Genomic DNA, 19734 nt, shown 5'->3' with positions numbered 1-19734 from the left:
TCTCTCAGACGAGACTGATCGAGTCAATATGAAATTTAATACTTATACTAGTAAATATAATATTAAATAGTGAGGACCTTCGAGTATAGGGAAGTCATTTTGCAATGCAGTTGAAATACTCAAGATGTCACCATTCTCTGAATCATCTACTATAGTTGTAGAGCCAAGAAAATATTTATAATAAAAAAAAGTATTTTTTTTGTCATCGAATTTTTTTTTCATAAAATATGATTTCATCGGAAAAAGTCATCAGAATAACCAAAAGTGACAAAATATAATAGCATGTAGTCTTAAATGACAAAAACAATTGTCTAGGACTAACTTTGAAAGTGCAACCAAAGACAATGGACCTCCGCTTGAATTAACTCATTAGAGAAATAATTTAAAAAATTAAAGAGATAAAAATATGTTTGCCTAAAATATGATTTCATCATAAAAATCATCAAAATGACCAAAGTAGAATATCTAAAATGTGATTTTTTTTTTTAGAAATATCTAAAATGTGATAGTTTGAGGTGTTAAATGATACAAATGATAAACTGATACTAAATTTGAAATTGACACAAAATACAAAGGACTTCACCGAAATTAACTCTATTTAATATAAGCGATTATAAAAATTTATCTTGAGAATTACTATCAAGAATAACAAAAATAAAGTTTTCTCCTTGATAGGGAATACCCCATAGGGGACCAGGATCAGTGCGGCCAGACCAAATGCGCGGCACGACCGGAATCCAGGCTGATCAGGCCCGACCGAAAGGTTGCACTTCCTAACTTCCCATAGTAGGCTGACCTCATGATCTCTTCCCTGGGCTGACTATGTCAAGGCCTCGCCTCCGACCCCGAGAGCTCGGCCCGATTGCTATGCCTCAACACCTAAGTGGTGTGAAGAACATCTCGCCCCCCGTGTATGGTCACAATTTCGTTCGACCAGGGGCCGGTGCATGCGCTCCACATGCCTGCCATGCTGATGGCTCGAAAATTGTCTCCTAGCTTCACTATAAATACCGCATTAAATGCATGAGAGAGTAATTTTTAGTTGATTCCTGATAGCTAAAGAGAATTCGGAGACCTCTAACCTACTGTTAGGTTACTCGAGCTTGGTATTTCATCTAAATAGATTCTAGTCTAAATATTCTAGACCGAACCGATCTATCCGTAGCTTCTATTGTATACAGAATACAGTCCGTATTTACAATATCACTCTCAACACAATAATTCATGATAAATACTTGAAACTTATACTACAAAAGTCGATGTAAAATCAAATTAATTGAATAATGCTAAATAATGATTAATTTAATTTAATATAATTGGACAATCTAAAGGCAATTACTGCCGAAAGGATGGAAATTCAAGGCGCCGTCCCAGCGTTCAAGTCAAACATGTATTTATAGCTAATCCCTTGCATAGATTTAGGCCACTTGATTGTAAAGAAATATTTTTAGAAATTAAAATAATTTAATATGTGATAGAAATCACCATTTGTATCCGTGTGCACTAACCTTTAATAAACTACCTATAAAGGCTAAAACAAACTAATAAGACCCTATACCACGAATTTGACTGGAAAAATGTTGACAAGAGTAAATTGCATTACAAAAATCTTGTGCAACGAGTTCAATTAATAGAGTATTAACAATAATTAAACTCATAATCTTCTAATACAAAAATCATGTTTTTACTCCGTCTTTTTTTTATTTTTTTTAAGTAGCCACCTATATTATAATCAGGTCTTCAAAGCTGAATTTGCTTTGTGCTGCTGAATTTCTTATTTGCATTTGATACATAGATTACGTATACTATTTACATGTCAATGGTTGATTAAATCATGTTATTATATTACTAAAAATGAAGACACAATTTTAAACACGGCATCATTAAGTTAAGCAATCAAATGTTTAAAAAAAAATTAAACAATAAAAAGGTATAGAGATTTTATAATTTGATTATATATGATTAGTACATGATATATGACTTTTTCTTAATGACAAAGAAGTCACAAAATCACTACTTAAAAAAAAATTATTTTTACATGTTAGAAACTAGAAGAAAGATTGTAAATTGATGTTGTTGACACCTAATTAAATATTGTTAGAGAAGTTAACTATTGCATATTGGATAATATCACATGTTGAATCACGAGTTATCACTTAGACTAACATACTCGACATTATCAGTTATATTAATTATTTACTTTTGTTTGACATTTGTTTAAGTGACATGACCAAATTTTATGTTTTTTTAAAGAATAAAATTGACACTTGAGATTTTTAGTTATAAATGTAATGTGAATTTAATCTCTTAATTATTTGTGATATAGATTAAATCTTTTAGTTATTCAATGATACTAAATATGCTTTCAAACTGTTATGATGTGAACAGTAATAAGTTATTTTTATTATACTATTCTGTAACATAAAAAAGTGTTTACATACAAAATTTAACTGAAAAATAAAAATTAAGAATAAAAAATCGAGTCCACATAAAAATCGGGCTCCACTGAACTTGGAGAAAATTTAATGTAGTAGTAAAAGACGGTTCAGATAAGCAGATTCACGGAAATTAAAACAATGATTATGGGCATTTTCGTCACTTAACATTCCCGACAATGCAATCTTCTTCACTCCAATGGTCGTTCGTCTTTTCACAGCCAAAGATTTATTACTGAACTAACAATCAAATTCAACTGCTCCATCTCGCATTACTCGATTGTACCTTTCCGACGAACTCATACTTTCGTTCTCAAGGTACAATATCTTAAAGCGTCAGGACTGCGGATGAGTATGTAGCAAATCATTTCTCCATCCCTCGAGTATCTTCTTAACTGCTCTCTTTCAGAACAAACTTCCGAGTTTCTAGCACGCTGATGAGTGAATTTGATGCTTGAATTCAATCACTTGAATTCGATAATTAAACTCTAAGCGAAATTTTGATGCTAACATGAATCAGTTGCTGGCTAGGGCTGTGATGAGGCGACTGATCGCCGGCGGTAGTGCTAGCCGGTACGTCTCATCACTTTCGGCGTCGTCGACTGTGGTTGTGAAGGCGCCGGCGCTGAGGTCGCTGGATGAGCCGGCAGTGACTATGACGGCGTTCTGTTGTCGTTGGGAGAGCAGAAGAATGATGAGCTCGACGACGACCGCAGCGGTGGAGAAAGACAAGGATAAGAAGCAGGGCGGCGATGTGAAGGAGAAGAAGGAGGGGAGTGGTGAGTTGGAGGTTTCAAGCTATTGGGGCATCATGCGACCGCAGATCACGAGAGAAGACGGTAGCGCGTGGCCGTGGAATTGTTTCATGGTAACATATATATGATCATGTTCACTCCAATTGCAAATTAAGCAGATGTATACATCTGATATGTGTGTTATTGTGCTAGTACTTGGGAAATTATGCTTGTGTAGATTCATAGTCGTCTTCTTCATTTTGAACTGGCCGTATATATTATACGGATGAACTGCAATGTCTGAAGTTGAAACTTGATTTGTGAGATTCGAACTTTCAGACTCCATGTACAAGGCGAAAGAGATTATCAGATTGTTGTATGGTAGTTATTCCTCTAAAGTCTCTCTGCGTGTATTGATTTTGATGCTTTTCCATCTTGCAGCCATGGGAGACATATCGAGCAGACGTGTCGATAGATCTAACCAAGCACCATGTACCAAAGACATTCATGGACAAATTTGCTTTCAGGACGGTGAAACTTCTTAGAATTCCAACTGATATCTTCTTCCAGGTCTGATTATTCTGTTCCATTGGCTCTGCATTCTTTGCACATTTATCTTAACATCAGAATTTGGTGTGAGTCCTGCCATGGATCCGGATTAGCATACATAAATTTTTAAGTCCCAATCACATACGTTAGTCTGGTCGGTCCTGAGCTTATTTAAAATTCTAAACGGATACTTTGAGTTAGTTCTTATTCAATAGTCCACAAGATTTGATCGCATAGGTGGTCTCCACCTAGCTTCGACCACACAACCTAGCAATTAATCAATGATTGAGGACATTGCAAGAATACAATGACACACTTCATTTGATAATTATAAGATAATTCTGAAATAATGGAATGTGTCTTAATGGTTAAATAACAATGTAGTCTATTTTCAAGAATATCATAACATCTCTCATTAATAATTATAAAATCATGTCGGGATAGTTTTTATTGAGTAGCCCATGACACTTGACTTAGAAGTGGTATCGGCCTAGCTCTTATGACCCAACCTTGCAATGCGAGAGGACATTGCAAGAATATCAAAGACATGTCTTATTGATAATTATAATGGTCATATAGTGATAATAGAAGTGCATTTTAATGGTAAAATAGTAGACCGGTCGTGAGCAAGTAATAATTAGTAATAGTATTAGAAAAGAGGGCCAAAACTTGAATATGGTAAGTATACTATTTTACCAATAATACATCTTTTTTCATCATTTTCCATTATCTTCGGAGTGAATTACATACCCATCATATACATATATATACATGGTGCAGAGGCGATACGGGTGTCGTGCTATGATGCTGGAGACAGTGGCAGCAGTTCCTGGAATGGTGGGAGGGATGCTTCTGCATCTGAGATCTCTCCGCAAGTTCGAACACAGCGGGGGCTGGATCAAAGCATTACTCGACGAAGCAGAGAACGAGAGGATGCACCTGATGACCATGGTGGAGCTTGTGAAGCCAAAATGGTACGAAAGGCTACTGGTTCTTGTGGTGCAGGGAGTGTTCTTCAACTGTTTCTTCATCCTTTACCTGTGTTCTTCCAAGCTCGCACACAGAATCGTGGGATATCTAGAAGAGGAAGCCATACATTCATACACCGAGTTTCTGAATGACATTAACAGTGGCAAGATTGAAAACGTTCCGGCCCCTGCCATTGCTATAGACTATTGGAGACTGCCGAAGGATGCAAGGCTCAAGGATGTCATTACAGTCATTCGTGCAGATGAAGCCCATCATCGAGATGTCAACCATTTTGCTTCTGTAAGCATGATTTGATCTCTCTGCTACTGTCTGGTTTTTGCTTCTGTAGTCATTCAGGATGATAATGATTGTTGGGCAGAGGCCGGAACTGGCCAAGTCCAACAATTGGTGGCTATGGAATTATTGGTCGAAGTCGGTGAAAGCACTAAGTCCAACATTATGCCTAAATAAAGTTGGAATCTACAATTTTGGCTTAATAGTAACTGCTTGATGCTAATAAGAGGGGACCTGTCTCAAGCCGATAATGGCTTGATCCTAATAATGGTGATTAAAGTTTTAATCCTTGAAATCTTGAATATGCAGGATATCCGTTTTCAGGGCAAGGAATTGAAGGAAGCACCGGCTCCTATTGGGTACCACTGAAATCACGTTGCATCCAATGATTACCAATTTATGACCATTAGATAAAAAGAATACTACTGCATGTACTTTGTCTCTGATTGAGGGCTATTCACGAGAGTTTTACTGTCATGTTTTTAGAGATGTGTTATCGGTTTAGAGGCCAATGGCTTTCACTTGGAATTACTAAAGATGATAGTGTCTATAACACAAGGATATAGATTACATATGTTGTTACTCTGTAAGTAAAATCAAGCATGCTTATCTCCATCAGAACTAATATGGTGTAAAGACAACTGAATGCTTGAATAGTTAGAAAGACATGGAGGAACATCTCCTGGAATTATGTGTATCTTATAGGATGATCAGCTGGGAATTTCATCCCCGATGAGAATCGTTGTAAAGACTTATTAGTTCTTCTCGCTTTGAGTTTTCCTTCGTCTAGATTGAAAAAAAAAATTGCTGTTACTTCATAATTTATTAAAAAGAAAATAAAAACAAATCAGCTTGGCCGTGGTTCGGGCAAATTGACCAGTGTCTACTTCACATTGTAAACCTTAGTCCAAAAATTCAGATTTTGTACATGCAGTTAACAGTTTTTGTACATGTAGGGAATGCACATAATTTGTATATCTGTGTTTACAATGCAATATAAACCCCCTATATGCTATAACAATTTTGTCAACCTAAACGGTCCAACTTAAACAGTACGAGCCCAGGCCCAAAGACCAGAAAAATCATAAATCTGCAGCTACGAGCAGAGTAGTAGTAGATATATAGAGTTATGAGCTCACTGCTTCAGCAATAGGATTCGTGTTTTCTAGCTCTACAATGGAGTCAACCTTGTTAGCAGCTTCCACAGCAAACTCTCTCCTTACACTACCCAAATCCATATACTCCACCTCTTTCATTTCTCACTTCCAGTGCCATTCCTTCGCTCCTCCGTCTACTCACATTGTTTTACCCTGTCGACTCGCTGGGGCCAGGCTTCGGAGCTTCCGTCCGAGAGAATTCGGGGATCTGACCCGCCTCGGCTCGGTTTCTCGTACCGGTAACTCGGGAGCGCTCTGCTGGCAGCCGGTTCGGAAGGAGCCGCAGCGAATTGTCTCCATCTCTGCCACAGGAGGGGGAGTTAGTGATGATGTATCCGCTTTGTCTTCTGATGTCATTGTTCTTCACGTTGATGTATGTTAGCTCTTTTCCGGCATCTCTGTATTTGTATGATGTATAATTTTATACAATTTTATGAAATTTGTTAGAAAATTTGTTGCTGATGTTTGCAGGGGATGATGTGTGGGGGTTGCACCTCCAGCGTGAAGAAGATTTTAGAAAATCAAGTAAGTGTGCGTGTGGTGAATTGATGAAACTGCATTTCTTAGTTATTGAAATCTGAACTAATTGAATCAGCCATAGAGATATAAGGATTCCGTGTTGTGTTATATTGTCTCGCTCATTTGAATGCCCTAATGTCACTGCGCTTGCATTCCTTTGTATGTTAAAACTTAAAAATGGAAGTGTCAGATGTTAATACTATTAAGCGCTGCTAATTAGCAAGATTCTATGTTAAAACTTAAAAATGGAAGTGTCAGATGTTAATACTATTAAGCACTGCTAATTAGCAAGATTCTCAAGAATTGGAAAACACAATAATGTTATATGCAATTATGAGATTTTTGGATGCATAAATACTCTTAAATTCAATGCAGAACAGAGATTGGAGAGAAATCTATGTTAGAAAGTCTTCACTTGTTACTGGGTTGAGTATTCATTATATGTTGTGCTTATAAACAGCCACAGGTTTCTTCAGCTACTGTTGATCTTACAACGGCAACAGCAACCATATTGCCTGTATCTGAAGCCAAGGCCGTGGCAGGCTGGCAAAAGCAATTGGGAGAGGAACTTGCAAAGCATTTGACTAGTTGTGGATTCAAATCTGACTTCCAAGGTTTACATTCCTTCATACTCTATTTGGGGTCTTTTTATGTGTTTCCAGTTGCACATGACATATCCCTTGCCTCTTGTGTGCAATCCATTTGATTCTTACTTCAGTGTCATCATTGCTGTTATCATCTCAAAAAGGCAATCTTTTGAAGCATTTCAGTGGAAGTATAGTTATTAACACTCGAAACTAGCAAGCAGTTATAATCACACCAACTTAATTAATAATTATACTAGTGTTGGAATGGTATAGGTTTATTTGTGTTAGTGGAGAAAGTATTAGAGGTCTCTATAACCACTCTCCCACTTTTGGGTGCCAAGGGATGATGCTTTTGAATATTAATACAAACTAGGAAGCAGTCGCCCCTTTGTGGATCTTTGTTCTTCACTACAACACTACATCTATCAAGTTTCTCACTAGGGTTCAAAGTGAACATCCAGTCCAGTCCACTAGTGCTGAAGCACCTCCTTTTAATCGTAATGGTGAATTGAAATATCAGGTCAGGCTTTCATGTTACTTATAGAGAGTTTGGTGCATAATTGGCAGGTCTGGGAGCTCCTACTGAAGGATAAATTCCATCATGAAGGCAGAGAATTTCTCGCAATAAGCATCGATCTTCCATCATGGTATATATCCTTGTCATACTAGAACACAGTCTTATGATACCAATTACCAAATATGAAGTTATCATTGTTCTTAATATGCTTATCATACTATTTTATGTTCATCAATAGGTAAACCGCACCTAGTGGCGAATTTATTGAAGGAAGCCATCTTCATCATGAGAAAACATAGTATTATCAATGATCTGAGGGCTGAGGCCCCCTGTTGAATTATAAAATCCTAAGACACATTTGCCACTCAGTTATAGAAATCCAGATGTGCCTATTACTGAAATGTTGCTCTTTTAGTTTTGTATCTGAAAAAATGCTTCTGAAACAGCAATGGTCTTGTAAAAGGATCATCATGAAAAGGTGCAAGAAGGAAGGCAAGGACTATTGAGTATTACAGAAAAGAATCAGCTTTGAAAGAATCTTTGCAATACACAATAATGGGAAGATACATGATGTTATGTTATAGGGGAAAACCAATTCTAATCATCTATGGATTGTGAATCCCTGCCCCCGAGCGTCTGAATTATGGCCTCAAGGAGTTTGATATCTTTATCACGCTTTGCAATCTCGTCCTGCTTTGCACGCAACTCTTCCATGTGCAGCGCAAAAACTTCTGCAAGATCAAACAACAATGAAATGACTCACGAGTACAGCAATTTTGGGCAAGCACTAGAACTGTTCAACCCGATATTTTCCATTCTTCCATAAACCATGTAACAACTGCCATACACCACTTGAAATGCAACAATCATTAGCTTGATTTGGAACAACATATACTTATCAATTACTCACATGAAGAAATTACTATATCAAGTTTTAAACAGAAGCTTCAATTGGAACTAGCCTAACCTATTCAAGATTTCATCTAACACCAACACATCTATTTGCACTCTCTAGCAGACAGTCAAGCAAAATTTCTGTTCTAAAAGAAATAAATAATGAAAGAAGAAACAACAAAACAAAACACAAATTGTTGCATAAAGAGCCAAGAAGACAATCCAAAGCTCCAAGAAAAAAACTTTCATAAAGAGTTTTCTAGTCATGTGGTATGTAGAGAAAAGAAAAACGCACTTGTGGTATTTTCGAGCTCTTTTGTGATCTCTTGTGCCTGTAGTTCTGCAGCCTTCTGAGCTGCCTCCGCTTGTCGTTTCTCTGTCCGTGCACGAGCAGCAGCCGAAATGGCAGAATCTAGTTCCCGCTCTAAAGTCTCAACTCTCTGCTCAAGAACCTGCCATTATAGAATCAGTACTCCTTTTAAACAATCCATTTACTGAAGTGACGTTCAGCCAAACAGTAAATACTGCATAATGTATTATTTTCAACTAGATATTCTGAAACTGGTACCTTCACTAATCTTATCACATATGCTAATATAAGTAATGCAGACACACAATAGGCAGGACGAACACAATGCACAATTACACATTTCTACCTATTATTCTTTCTTCCACTATGCTACACCATTAAAAATATGACATGCTAGGAGTAGCTTATTGGCATTCTTGGTTTGAGCCAATCAGCTATGGGCAACCTAGGATGGTTTACCTCCTTGTGGTCTTTTGCCAGCTAGAGTCACGATTGGGGTTTATCCAATGCACACCCTTGACTGCCTTGAGCAATGATTGCGAGTTTTCCTCGTCACTCAAAAAAAAAAATGACATAACTACTGTCTCTCTCTCCATCAATGATTCTTGATCTCATCTTTGTTGTAAGCCAACTTCAAAATCAAGAATAAGCAACTTGTTTTGCTGATCACTTCAATCATCTTGTCTAGATTTCTTAGATTGTATGGATCCCAATGGTCAAGTACTACTACTGGCATGTAATCTTTCTAATCTTAACAGAAACTATCAAGGTTGTTAAATTCAAAAAGTATAATCCAACATCAAGCATCAATTTATAATATCCATAGCATCACAAGCCCAAATCCCACAAACAATTTTTGCAGGAACAGTAAGGAATCAAACTGAGCTACTTGTACGCTTCAGAAATGAAAGATATCAATGGAGGTCTTGGATATCAAACTGATTTTTGTAAGCTTACGGCATCACCTCATAACTCAAAATTATTGACTGCAAGGGTTCTAAACGCAAAAAAGTAGTCTTTCGGGCACCCAATTACCAAAATCAATGAATTCCAATTCCAATGGAGAATCCATCAAAAATTTTCAGAGATAGAGGCAGTAAATTGAAGAAATTAAATCAAAATCCAGATAATTACTCGGTTTATGGTTTACCTTGATGGTTCGGGCTTGTTCGGAAGTGAGATAGGCTTTTGAGTATGTGTCTTCGTCAACATAGACGGCTTTCTTGACAAGCAGTTTTTGCAGGGAGTCAAGATTGCCTGCCATCTCTGATAAATTCGCGATCGAAGCCGTCCATCTCTCACTCCCTTTGCCCTTCTCCTCCATTATTATCAGCTGATGAGCTCTCTTGCTTCCGCAATGGCGGTAATACTTGTCGTCAACGTTGATGGGGGTTGGATACTTGGATCTCCTCTTTCTTTTCTCAGAACAGGAATTAATTTTGTAAGGTTACTCGGGTCCATCGGTTGAATCAAAATGCAAATGTCATATTACTTATAAGAGAAAATATAATAACTTTGAAGAAAAATATAATACTTTTAAGAGTCAATTCCTTTTTTGGTCCTAGACTTATAGTGGCAAAGACAATTTTAGTCCTCCATAAAAAAATTGACCAATTTATGGACACATTTATTGTGACGAGGACAATTTTGGTCCTCCGTCTATATTTCTGTTAGATGGCTGTTGGAGAGGGGGTATTTGCGTCATTTCATGATATCCCTTCTTTTGTTCCAGTTTAACGGCGAACCGAGTGTAGTCCACATGTATTTCAGGTCAACGGGAATGTTAAGCAGCCGGTTTTCTCCTGCAACTTCAGTTTCAAAAATTGCGAAGATAGGACCCATGTTAGTTCAAGTTTTAAGCCATGAATCTCTGCACTCCACATGTTTGCTCTTTTGCCAACTACAAATTTAACAAATTTTTACATTTCTTTTGAATATGGATTACTTTTATGAGTAGTAATTTATTCCGTAGAAGGAATTGATTAAATCATCATTATTATAATAGTGTTTAGAATTCTTGAAATTGATATGATTATGTCACCTGGGTTTAAAAAATTTGAACTGGTCTACTTGTCATCACCATCCATAATCTGTCTGGTTCACCTGTGGCGGCAGCGGCATCTCTTCAACATTGTTACATAGAGGGCAAACTGCTTCAACGTCGATTCTTCTCTTGCGGAGGGCTGCGCAAACAGGGAGCACTTCTTTAATGCTACGCCAAAGCAGATTGCGGATCTTAGAGACCACCTTTAAACTCCATAGCTTATTTCATGACTTGAAACTGTTAGCCTCTGGGATTGCGTTCAACAAAATCTTGTAACCACTACCCACAGAGTAGCACCCACGAAATTCATACCTCCAATACCACTCGTCTTCCCTCTCCCTGTTCACTGGAGTTTTTAGAATACGTACCGCATCTTCTGGGATGAAAAGGTCGTTGAGCATGTTCGCATCCCAACCCGGCGCTCCTCACCCCTTTCAATCCCTAGCGGCGACATCAATGGTGACCCCATTTGTTCCCTCGCCGGAGAGTGATAGGGTGAGCAGGTCAAATCCTAGGGACTGCCTCATTCTCCAGGAGTGCTCCGCCGGAGATTCCATCGGGTTCTAGTTTGAGCTTTTGATGGATTAATCAACCTCAGAATAATTGTTACTTGTTCGGGTTTGAGCTTTTGATGAACTAATCCACCATAGCTGCTACGGGCGTTGCTCGCCGGAAACAGGGAAGGTCGCGTGCAAGCGCAGTTCTGTCCATCGCTGCTGCTGGTTTGTGGAACTGCTGCCATGGTCATCGGAGTTTCGCCACTGCTCGTCGAGAAACCATCGTCGTAGCCTCCAACCACGCTCCAAGCCGTCATCGTTGCACAAGAGGAGAAGGGAGTTCGTCGTCTTCCTGTACTGCCGCCAAAACTTCTACTACTGTTGGTCGAGAGGGAAAACGAGGAGGAAGATGAAGAGGGAGGTCCAAAACAAACGAAACTTAATTTTGGGAAGAAAATTAGACTTAGTTTTGCTGAATTGACAAAAATGCCCTTCATTTAGACGGTCAACTAACAAGATAATAGACGGAGGACCAAAATTGTCCTTGTTACAATAAGTGCGTCCATAAATTGGCCAAATTTTTTATGGAGGACTAAAATTGTCTTTGCCACTATAAGTCTAGGACCAAAAAAGGAATTGACTCTACTTTTAAATTAAAATGTAAAAGTATTACATTTTCATCTTGATCCGACCCGTTTTCACGGTGAGATTAGATGGTCTCACACAAGTTTTTGTCATTCGTCAATAAGTACGATATAGATGAATTATTGGGAAAATTTACACTACCTTACATGCCTCTTGGTTATTACTCCTAAATTATTTAGGGGTAGTTCAGTTGATTTTTAAATGTAAAATTGTATTTGATTATGCATAATTAAATCCTGACAGTTTTAATATGAAGTTTCAATTTTCAAATATTGGTCTTTGATAAGAAAAATTATTTCAAGTCGGATTGAATATGACCAATTCAAAAAATTAATTAAAGGAAATTAATTAAAGCTTTGATCATATGTGGTCGGGAAGCTCCGGTTGAAGGGGTGTTAGTTGGGAGCCAAAAAAGTCCCCCGAACATTAAGTAAAGTGCTCAAATTTATAGTGGGTAGCAAGTTAACAAGTTCCAAACTCATTACATGCTCTCCACGTGTCGCGACCATGCATCTTTGGGTGATCGGGTAGTCGTCTTGCACTCTACATTTGACCAAATAAATCTGGCAGGTCACGTGAGTATGGTGTACATGATGGTCTTAACATGATCGAATTATATTTATTTAAGGTTAATAATTCGTTTAGGTTATTATTCTTGGTTAGCTTAGCTTGGGAAATGTTTGTCGATAGGAGATCAAGCAATTCAGCCAATCTAGAAGCTTTCCCGACCACATTTGTGGTTGGAAACTAGCAGGTTTCTCCCTAATTGCGATTGGAAAAGGATACATAGAATTGGTGTGATTACCAACATGATATCGGTATAATGAGATTATATTATGAGTCATTACCATTTTTGGTCCTATTGTTATTGTGACATTGCTAATTTTAGTCCACTTCCTTAATTTTTGCCACATTATACCCACTCTTTTCATGGTATTGCCACTGTTGGTCCATCGTTAGCTTATCCGTCCAGGAGCCGTCAAACCGAGGGGTAGAATTGTCTTTTCAGTAGAGGGTCGTCGTCTCCTATAGCATTGACGGTGTGCTTTGACTGAGAGGAAAGAAATTAGAAAACAAGAAAACCTAAGTCCTAAATCCTATTCTTCGATTTCGACAAAATTGCATCGAATCCGATCAAATATCGTATCAAATCCGACCAATATCGAAGAAATTGGAAGCGAAATTCTATCAATTTCGGAAGGACCAGCAAGGAAGTAGGGAGAAACGAAGGGATTAACGACAATGGATTCCGCCAAAAACCTAGGTAAGTGTTGAATGTTTGTGTACGTTTTTCTGTTGTTAATATTCAGAACCTAGGTAGATGTTGAATGTAAGTGTTTTGAGGCATGAATGTGTTCTGACTTTTGTGTGTGTAGAATGAAAAAAGTATGTGCATGTGCCGGGCATTTATATATGTGTTATTGTGTTTGTTGTGTATTGATTGTTGAACATGCTTTTGTTGTGTGGGGTTGGTGGTGCCCACTTTGTTTATGAAAATCTGTGAAAACTGGGAATATGAAAACATATTTTGGGGACCACATGCTTGTAGTTGTTGAACTTTATGGAATGCAGTACCAGTTGGTGTGGACCACACATTACTATACCCATAAATAGAGGTTTACCCATACATATTACTTTATTATGTTAGAAATAATAAAAAAAGGTTTTACTGTAATTCTTTATTCTGAGTTCTTTTGTGTTTATGCTTTTGGTAATAAAACAGATACCTTTTGCTTGAAGTTAAGGCATGGTGGTTGCCTTAAAAGGAATGAAATAGGATATGTTGGAGGGGCAACTGAGTGTTTGAATTTGGATATTGATTTGTGGGGCATGATTACTTTAAGGGAAACAGTTGAAGATTTGGGGTATAATATGTTAGAGAAGTTTAAATACTTTACATCAACTAGGGATGGGGTTTTATTTGAATTAGAGACAGATAGTGATTGTTGGGCAATATGTGACATAGGACAATTTCCCAATCTAATTGAGGTTTGGGTTGTAGGTGAGGGGCAGGGTGAGGCTGAACCTTTAGTTGAAGGAGATTGTCAGTCAGATGATGATGAAGAATATGATGAAGGGGAGTACAGTGATGATGACAGTGGGGGAAGTGATGACTTAGACTTTGAGGGTCATGTCGATCCAAATGTAGAGTTTGCAGGGTTAGGGAAAACTGTTGCTGTAGATAGTGATGAGATACTTACTGGGGCTGGGTATGTGAATGAAGGAATTGGAACTGAGAAAGGGGTTGAGAAAGGGGCTGGTTCTGGGACTAAGACTGTGAATGATGGAGTTGATTTTTCTGATGAAGACAGTGGGAAAGACAGTGATGAGGATGAGCAGTTTAAATTCCCCGTGTTTAGGCCAAAGAGTGAGATGAAGTCTCCAAAGTTCAGTGTTGGCCTAACATTTGGAACAAAGGCTGAATTTAAACAAGCTGTGCATAATTATGCATTGAATAATGGGAAGGATTTGAAGTTTACTAAGAATGACAAGTGTAGAATGTGTGTAAGATGTAGACAGGAAGGTTGCCCTTTCAAGATTAATCTTTGGAAAGTGAAGAATGCCATGTCTTGGAGAATTGTTACTTTTAATGAAGAACATGTAGGCTGTGGTTGGGTGTTTCAGAACTCCATGGTGAAATCAACAAGGATTGCAAAGAGGTGGGTGCAAGAGATTGGACACCACACCAACTGGACCACTTCAGAATTTAGAGACAAAGTCAAGGTTGATGATAAATGTGAGATTAGTACTAGACAAGCTTATAGGGCTATCAAAAAAGCTAAGAAAGTTATTGAAGGAGAGGCAATTGAATTCTTTAACAAGATTTGGGACTATGTCTTGGAGATTGAAAAAACAAACCCCAATACTACATGGAAAGTGAAAGAGTCTGACTTGAAGTATGAAGGAAGATCTAGGTTCCTTAGGATGTATTTCTGCTGGGAGGCTTGCAAAGAAGGCTACAAGTTTTGTAGGAAAATAATTGGAGTTGATGGTTGCTATTTGAAGAGCAAATTTGGAGGACAACTTTTGACTGCTGTTGGAATTGATGGGAATGACAACATCTTCCCTTTAGCATATGCCATTGTAGAACTGGAAACAAAGGAGTCATGGAGCTGGTTTTTGGAATTACTTAGGGTGGACCTGAAAATCTCAAGGGAAGATGAACACCAGCTCATATTTATATCAGGTAACCTTTATGCTGTTGATCATACTGAATACTGCATACTGAATAAACACCAGCTCACATTCATACTGAATAATAACATACTGTTATAACTTGTTGCTTTTTTATTTGGCAGACAAACAAAAGGGGCTTTTACCAGCTTTTGAAGATGTTTTACCATATGCCACTCACAGATTTTGTGTGAGGCATCTACATGGTAACATGAAGCTTGCAGGATTTGTAGGCAAGGCATTGAAAGATGGTTTGTGGGCAGCAGCCAAGGCCACCACAGTCAACAGTTTTAATGATGCAATGGGTGAGATCAAGAACATGGATGTTGAAGCATATAAATGGCTAGCTGAGAGACACCCATCTGAGTGGTCAAGGTCCCATTTCACACCTTTCTCTAAATCTGATGCACTAGTGAATAATATTTCTGAAAGTTTTAATGCAATGATCTTAGATGCTAGGGAACAGCCTTTGATTTCATGTTTAGAAAGTATTAGGAAACTGTTGATGAAAAAACTCTTTGAAAGCAAACAAAAGGCTGCTAGTTGGAAGGGGCATTTTTGCCTTACAATTATGAAGAAAATTGCTGTTGTTGAGCAATTTGCTGCTGGGTGTTTAGGGAGTCAAAGTGATGAAAATTTGTTTGAGATTAGGTGTATGTCAGGGTTAGGGAGCTTAGAGCAACATAGTGTTGATTTGATGAGGGGGGCTTGTAGTTGTAGAAAATGGGACTTAACAGGAATACCTTGTAAGCATGCAATTTGTGCCATATGGCTTAAGCATGGTAAAGGGGGTGTTGTGCATCATTATGTAAGTGATTGTTACTCCATAAATAGTTACTTGAACACATATGGAGGGAGAATAAAGCCATTGGCTGGTCCAAGTGAATGGCCTAAGTCCAATAAGCAACCACTACTGCCCCCTTTGTACACAAGGAAGGCTGGCAGACCAAAAAAACTGAGAAAGATGTCAGCACCTGAGATGACCAAAGATGGTACGCATATGAACCGTAGTGTGATTGTGAAACACTGTAAGAAATGCAACAAGACAGGTCATAATGCAAGGACATGCCCTCTTGATCCTACAAACAGTCAGAGAAAGGTATATGATTCATTCAATTTATTTGTTATTATTACTCAATCCAGCTATCTATATCATTCAATCCAACTGTTTATATCATTCAATTTATTGGTTGGTAGCTTAATCCAAGAAAAAGGAAAATCAAGCCAAAAACCGCAACTGACAAAGGAGATGGTTCCTCAACTACTGTGCCTACTGCTGTGCCTACCCAGACTGCTCCAATCCAGAGACAGGTACAGAGGTGCCTTTAGTTTTAATTTTGAAAGTATATGTATTACTTACTCCATTTCATTTGTTTTCATATAGCCTAATCCAAGAGTTAGGAAACAGAAGCAGACATGTGGTACTCAGCCTACTGCCAGACAGAGCAAGCTTATTCCTATGAAAAGGAAAATCAACCAAACAACTCTCAATGAATCAGTAGGTGGTTCCAATCCTGTTGTGCCACTTGGAATTGGTATAGACGACACTATTGGTCCAGATTTTTGGAGTGAAGCAGTTGAGGTGGCAGCTATGTTTGACAATGTGGCTGAACCTGTAGTGGCTGAACAAGAAGAAATCTCAATTACCCAACCTGAAATGGAACTTGACACCACTCAGCCAGAAAGTACACCTCAAGTGACCAAAGCTTCAAAGACTAGCCCTGTTCAACCTCGGAGAAGATATGGCACAAGAAGCAATCTGAAGTCAAGATTCAACAACACAGTGGACTCACCTCTGGAAATTGAATGAAATGCATGAATTGTCTCAGCCTACTGTTTCTTTAAGTTTTTGCTACTGTTGGTATTTTTGCTACAGTTGTTACTGTTGGTCCTGTAAATGCACTAAAACAGTTGGTCCTGTTGGTATTTTGCTAATGTTGCTATTGTTAACTTAGTTGGTTTACAATGATTAACTGTGAATGTTTTTTGCTTGTAATGATTGGTAATGAATGGGTTCATAATGAATGTTTTTGGTTGCTTCCAGTTTGAGTGTTCTTTACTTACAGTTTTGCTAGGTAATGAACTCCTAAATTTGGTCATGTTTGGCAGGCAATTTGGTAATGGTTTGGCAGTAAAATTGTTATGTTACTGGCAAACCATTTGGTAATGGTTTGGCAGGGTAATTGCTATGTTACAGCCAAACCATTTGGTCATGGTTTGGCAAGCCAATTCCAACAAACCACAACCATTACCATATGCACATTTTACAACATAACCATTTCCAACATCAAAATAGGAATTCATTGACAAATTCAACATACTTGTTTGCTTCATAACACATGAACTTCCATTCAACATAACCATTTCCAACCAAACAAACACATTGCTTTAACCTTATGGGAGCATAGGCACATTCTTGCCTTTACATGATCTCTCACCTAAGCTCTCATTGCTACCTAGAACTAAAAAACTAACTGCCAGTAGAATCAAAGCTACAACAACGAACAGGGGTGTACATTTTCTACTGCTATCATTCATTTCTTCCATTCTTGGGGTAATTCTCAACTTGGCCTTTAACATTGCAATTTCTTCATCTTTTTGGTTAATCCTCTTCAATAAACCGGATATTATCCTCTTTGCCCTAGGGCAAATTGGGGGATCATACCACCTTACAAATCCACCGAAATAATCCTGAAAATTGGCAAAATTGACACAAAAACTACAATTATTCCCGGCCTTTGCAAGATGAACAATAAAATTCCTAATGCCAAAATTCGAAAATAAAATTACCCATTCAAAAAAAGTGAAAAAAATACTAACCTTACATCTTGCACATTCCCAATATCTCCTACCCGGATTCTCATTTGTCCATGATGTCTTCAACCCCATTTCTTGTCCACATCCGCATTGTTCAATTGAAATCCATTCTCCATACAAGTAGCACTTCCTCAGTCTAGTTGAAGAACTCGAAAAATTAGAGCTTTCTCCTTTGCATCTTTCCATTGGATCTCAAACTTAAGGACGAGATATTGTAGCTGCTAATGGACAACACATTTAGGTCTCCATGAAGATGAAGCTAAAACTGTGTAAACTAAACCAGCAGAATTGGGCTAATGTATAGGAGACGACGACCCTCTACTGAAAAGACAATTCTACCCCTCGGTTTGACGGCTCCTGGACGGATAAGCTAACGATGGACCAAAAGTGGCAATACCATGAAAAGAGCGGGTATAATGTGGCAAAAATTAAGGAAGTGGAGTAAAATTGGCAATGTCACAATAACAATAGGACCAAAAATGGTAATGACTCTTATATTATTTTGTTCAATAATAACGAGACTACCAAGAGATCTACTAATAACGCAACCGATAAGTAGGCCTACACTGTCAAGATCAGAAAATATACTCGTGAGATTAAAAAGTGTACCAGTGAGGTCGAAAAATACACTAATAAAGTCTAATTAAAAATACACTAGTGAAGTCAAAAAATACACTAATGAGCTCTGTAAGACACATGAGTAGCCTTATAATCCTATCATTACATCAGAGGTAGCTTATTTAATGTATCACAAATTTTTGTAGGATTGGTGTGTGGGGGCATCAAGATTAATGGTTTTACATCCCAATCCCAACATGTGCTAGACTACCGATTGCCTCGATGACGTGTAGGTGCATTTGTCCCAAGTGACTTGCGCTAGTCATGTGCCTCGATGGCATATAGGCGTGCTTGCATCAAACACCCCATTAAGGTCATAAACGATCACCTCACACGCCTCACCCAGCTAAATGCCTTGGCTTGGTGCTCACCTAGCACTTGCCCAGTCATACATTCCCGCTACTCCCTCACCCACCCACCTATAACACCGACTCAATTATTCACTAATTCTTTAATCAATTTACTATCCCATCTATAACCAATCAAACACGTTTATCGATTTGATTCAAATTTATTTTATTTTACATTTGTAATACACAACACACAAAGTATATTGGTATAACAATATATATAAATTCTAAAAACCTTTATATTATCTGATATGCCATTGCACTTTATATTAATGTTAATAATGTATATAACCAAAACAAACTATATATTATCCTTTACACTTTATTAAAAGCACATACACAAAAAGTACTATAATGTTAAGTACCTAAATGTTGTCCTTTAGGCCGGCTTTAACAAAATGTAGAGTCCATATCCAAGCTAAGTTAGTAGTCCCACAGGTAGAAGCAAACATGTACTAAGATGACTGCTCATTTCCAGCAAATGTGTCTCATCCACAAAATTTCTAACTCCTTCACTTGCCATGTTGACTACACATAAGTCTCATCAATTATTGATGATAATGATATGATAATGAGGACCCGCAGGTACCAGATCTCATGTGTCACATGAAGGTTTCATAGTTT

The 19734-nt window shown here is 37.9% G+C and overlaps 4 protein-coding genes across 5 annotated transcripts; 3 read left to right on the top strand and 1 right to left on the bottom strand.

The window, feature by feature from the left end:
* Positions 1-2737: 2737 nt before the first annotated feature.
* On the top strand, positions 2738-5785 carry LOC116032641 (ubiquinol oxidase, mitochondrial). Its single transcript, XM_031275308.1, has 4 exons — positions 2738-3303; positions 3611-3739; positions 4499-4987; positions 5291-5785. Exons 1-4 carry the CDS (start codon positions 2947-2949, stop codon positions 5348-5350), a joined length of 1035 nt encoding a protein of 344 aa, XP_031131168.1. The 5' UTR covers positions 2738-2946; the 3' UTR covers positions 5351-5785.
* Positions 5786-6106: 321 nt separating this feature from the next.
* On the top strand, positions 6107-8129 carry LOC116032993. The gene is made up of 5 exons (XM_031275747.1): positions 6107-6511; positions 6610-6663; positions 7118-7271; positions 7812-7891; positions 8000-8129. Exons 1-4 carry the CDS (start codon positions 6158-6160, stop codon positions 7835-7837), a joined length of 588 nt encoding a protein of 195 aa, XP_031131607.1. The 5' UTR covers positions 6107-6157; the 3' UTR covers positions 7838-7891; positions 8000-8129.
* A 120-nt stretch (positions 8130-8249) lies between these two features.
* On the bottom strand, positions 8250-10415 carry LOC116032994. Of its 2 annotated transcripts, none has more exons than XM_031275749.1 (3): positions 10116-10415; positions 8951-9095; positions 8250-8492 (listed from the first exon to the last, which is right to left on the bottom strand). In XM_031275749.1, exons 1-3 carry the CDS (start codon positions 10287-10289, stop codon positions 8359-8361), a joined length of 453 nt encoding a protein of 150 aa, XP_031131609.1. In that variant the 5' UTR covers positions 10290-10415; the 3' UTR covers positions 8250-8358. The 2 variants fall into 2 exon arrangements, with proteins under 2 accessions (XP_031131609.1, XP_031131608.1); XM_031275748.1 differs by having other exon boundaries at positions 8951-9107; positions 10116-10408.
* A 2633-nt stretch (positions 10416-13048) lies between these two features.
* Positions 13049-17357, top strand: LOC116031942. Its single transcript, XM_031274310.1, has 5 exons — positions 13049-13415; positions 13875-15338; positions 15451-16424; positions 16523-16636; positions 16710-17357. Exons 1-5 carry the CDS (start codon positions 13394-13396, stop codon positions 17133-17135), a joined length of 3000 nt encoding a protein of 999 aa, XP_031130170.1. The 5' UTR covers positions 13049-13393; the 3' UTR covers positions 17136-17357.
* Positions 17358-19734: the final 2377 nt, after the last annotated feature.

Source organism: Ipomoea triloba, chromosome 10 (genome assembly GCF_003576645.1).
Source record: "Ipomoea triloba cultivar NCNSP0323 chromosome 10, ASM357664v1".
Taxonomy (NCBI): domain Eukaryota; kingdom Viridiplantae; phylum Streptophyta; class Magnoliopsida; order Solanales; family Convolvulaceae; genus Ipomoea; species Ipomoea triloba.
Note: the sequence above shows the minus strand (reverse complement) of the source record. Positions and strands in the feature narration are given on the sequence as shown.

Coding starts and splice junctions, on each gene's coding strand:
- LOC116032641 (XM_031275308.1), top strand. CDS start 2,947: ATGAATCAGTTGCTGGCTAGGGCTGTGATGAGGCGACTGATCGCCGGC. Junction 3,304..3,610: donor GGCCGTGGAATTGTTTCATG/GTAACATATATA, acceptor TCCATCTTGCAG/CCATGGGAGACATATCGAGC. Junction 3,740..4,498: donor CAACTGATATCTTCTTCCAG/GTCTGATTATTC, acceptor TACATGGTGCAG/AGGCGATACGGGTGTCGTGC.
- LOC116032994 (XM_031275748.1), bottom strand. CDS start 10,289: ATGGAGGAGAAGGGCAAAGGGAGTGAGAGATGGACGGCTTCGATCGCG. Junction 9,108..10,115: donor AACAAGCCCGAACCATCAAG/GTAAACCATAAA, acceptor CTATAATGGCAG/GTTCTTGAGCAGAGAGTTGA. Junction 8,493..8,950: donor AGAGCTCGAAAATACCACAA/GTGCGTTTTTCT, acceptor TTGATCTTGCAG/AAGTTTTTGCGCTGCACATG.
- LOC116031942 (XM_031274310.1), top strand. CDS start 13,394: ATGGATTCCGCCAAAAACCTAG. Junction 13,416..13,874: donor GGATTCCGCCAAAAACCTAG/GTAAGTGTTGAA, acceptor GTAATAAAACAG/ATACCTTTTGCTTGAAGTTA. Junction 16,425..16,522: donor CTACAAACAGTCAGAGAAAG/GTATATGATTCA, acceptor ATTGGTTGGTAG/CTTAATCCAAGAAAAAGGAA.
- LOC116032993 (XM_031275747.1), top strand. CDS start 6,158: ATGGAGTCAACCTTGTTAGCAGCTTCCACAGCAAACTCTCTCCTTACA. Junction 6,664..7,117: donor AGAAGATTTTAGAAAATCAA/GTAAGTGTGCGT, acceptor GCTTATAAACAG/CCACAGGTTTCTTCAGCTAC. Junction 7,272..7,811: donor ATTCAAATCTGACTTCCAAG/GTTTACATTCCT, acceptor CATAATTGGCAG/GTCTGGGAGCTCCTACTGAA.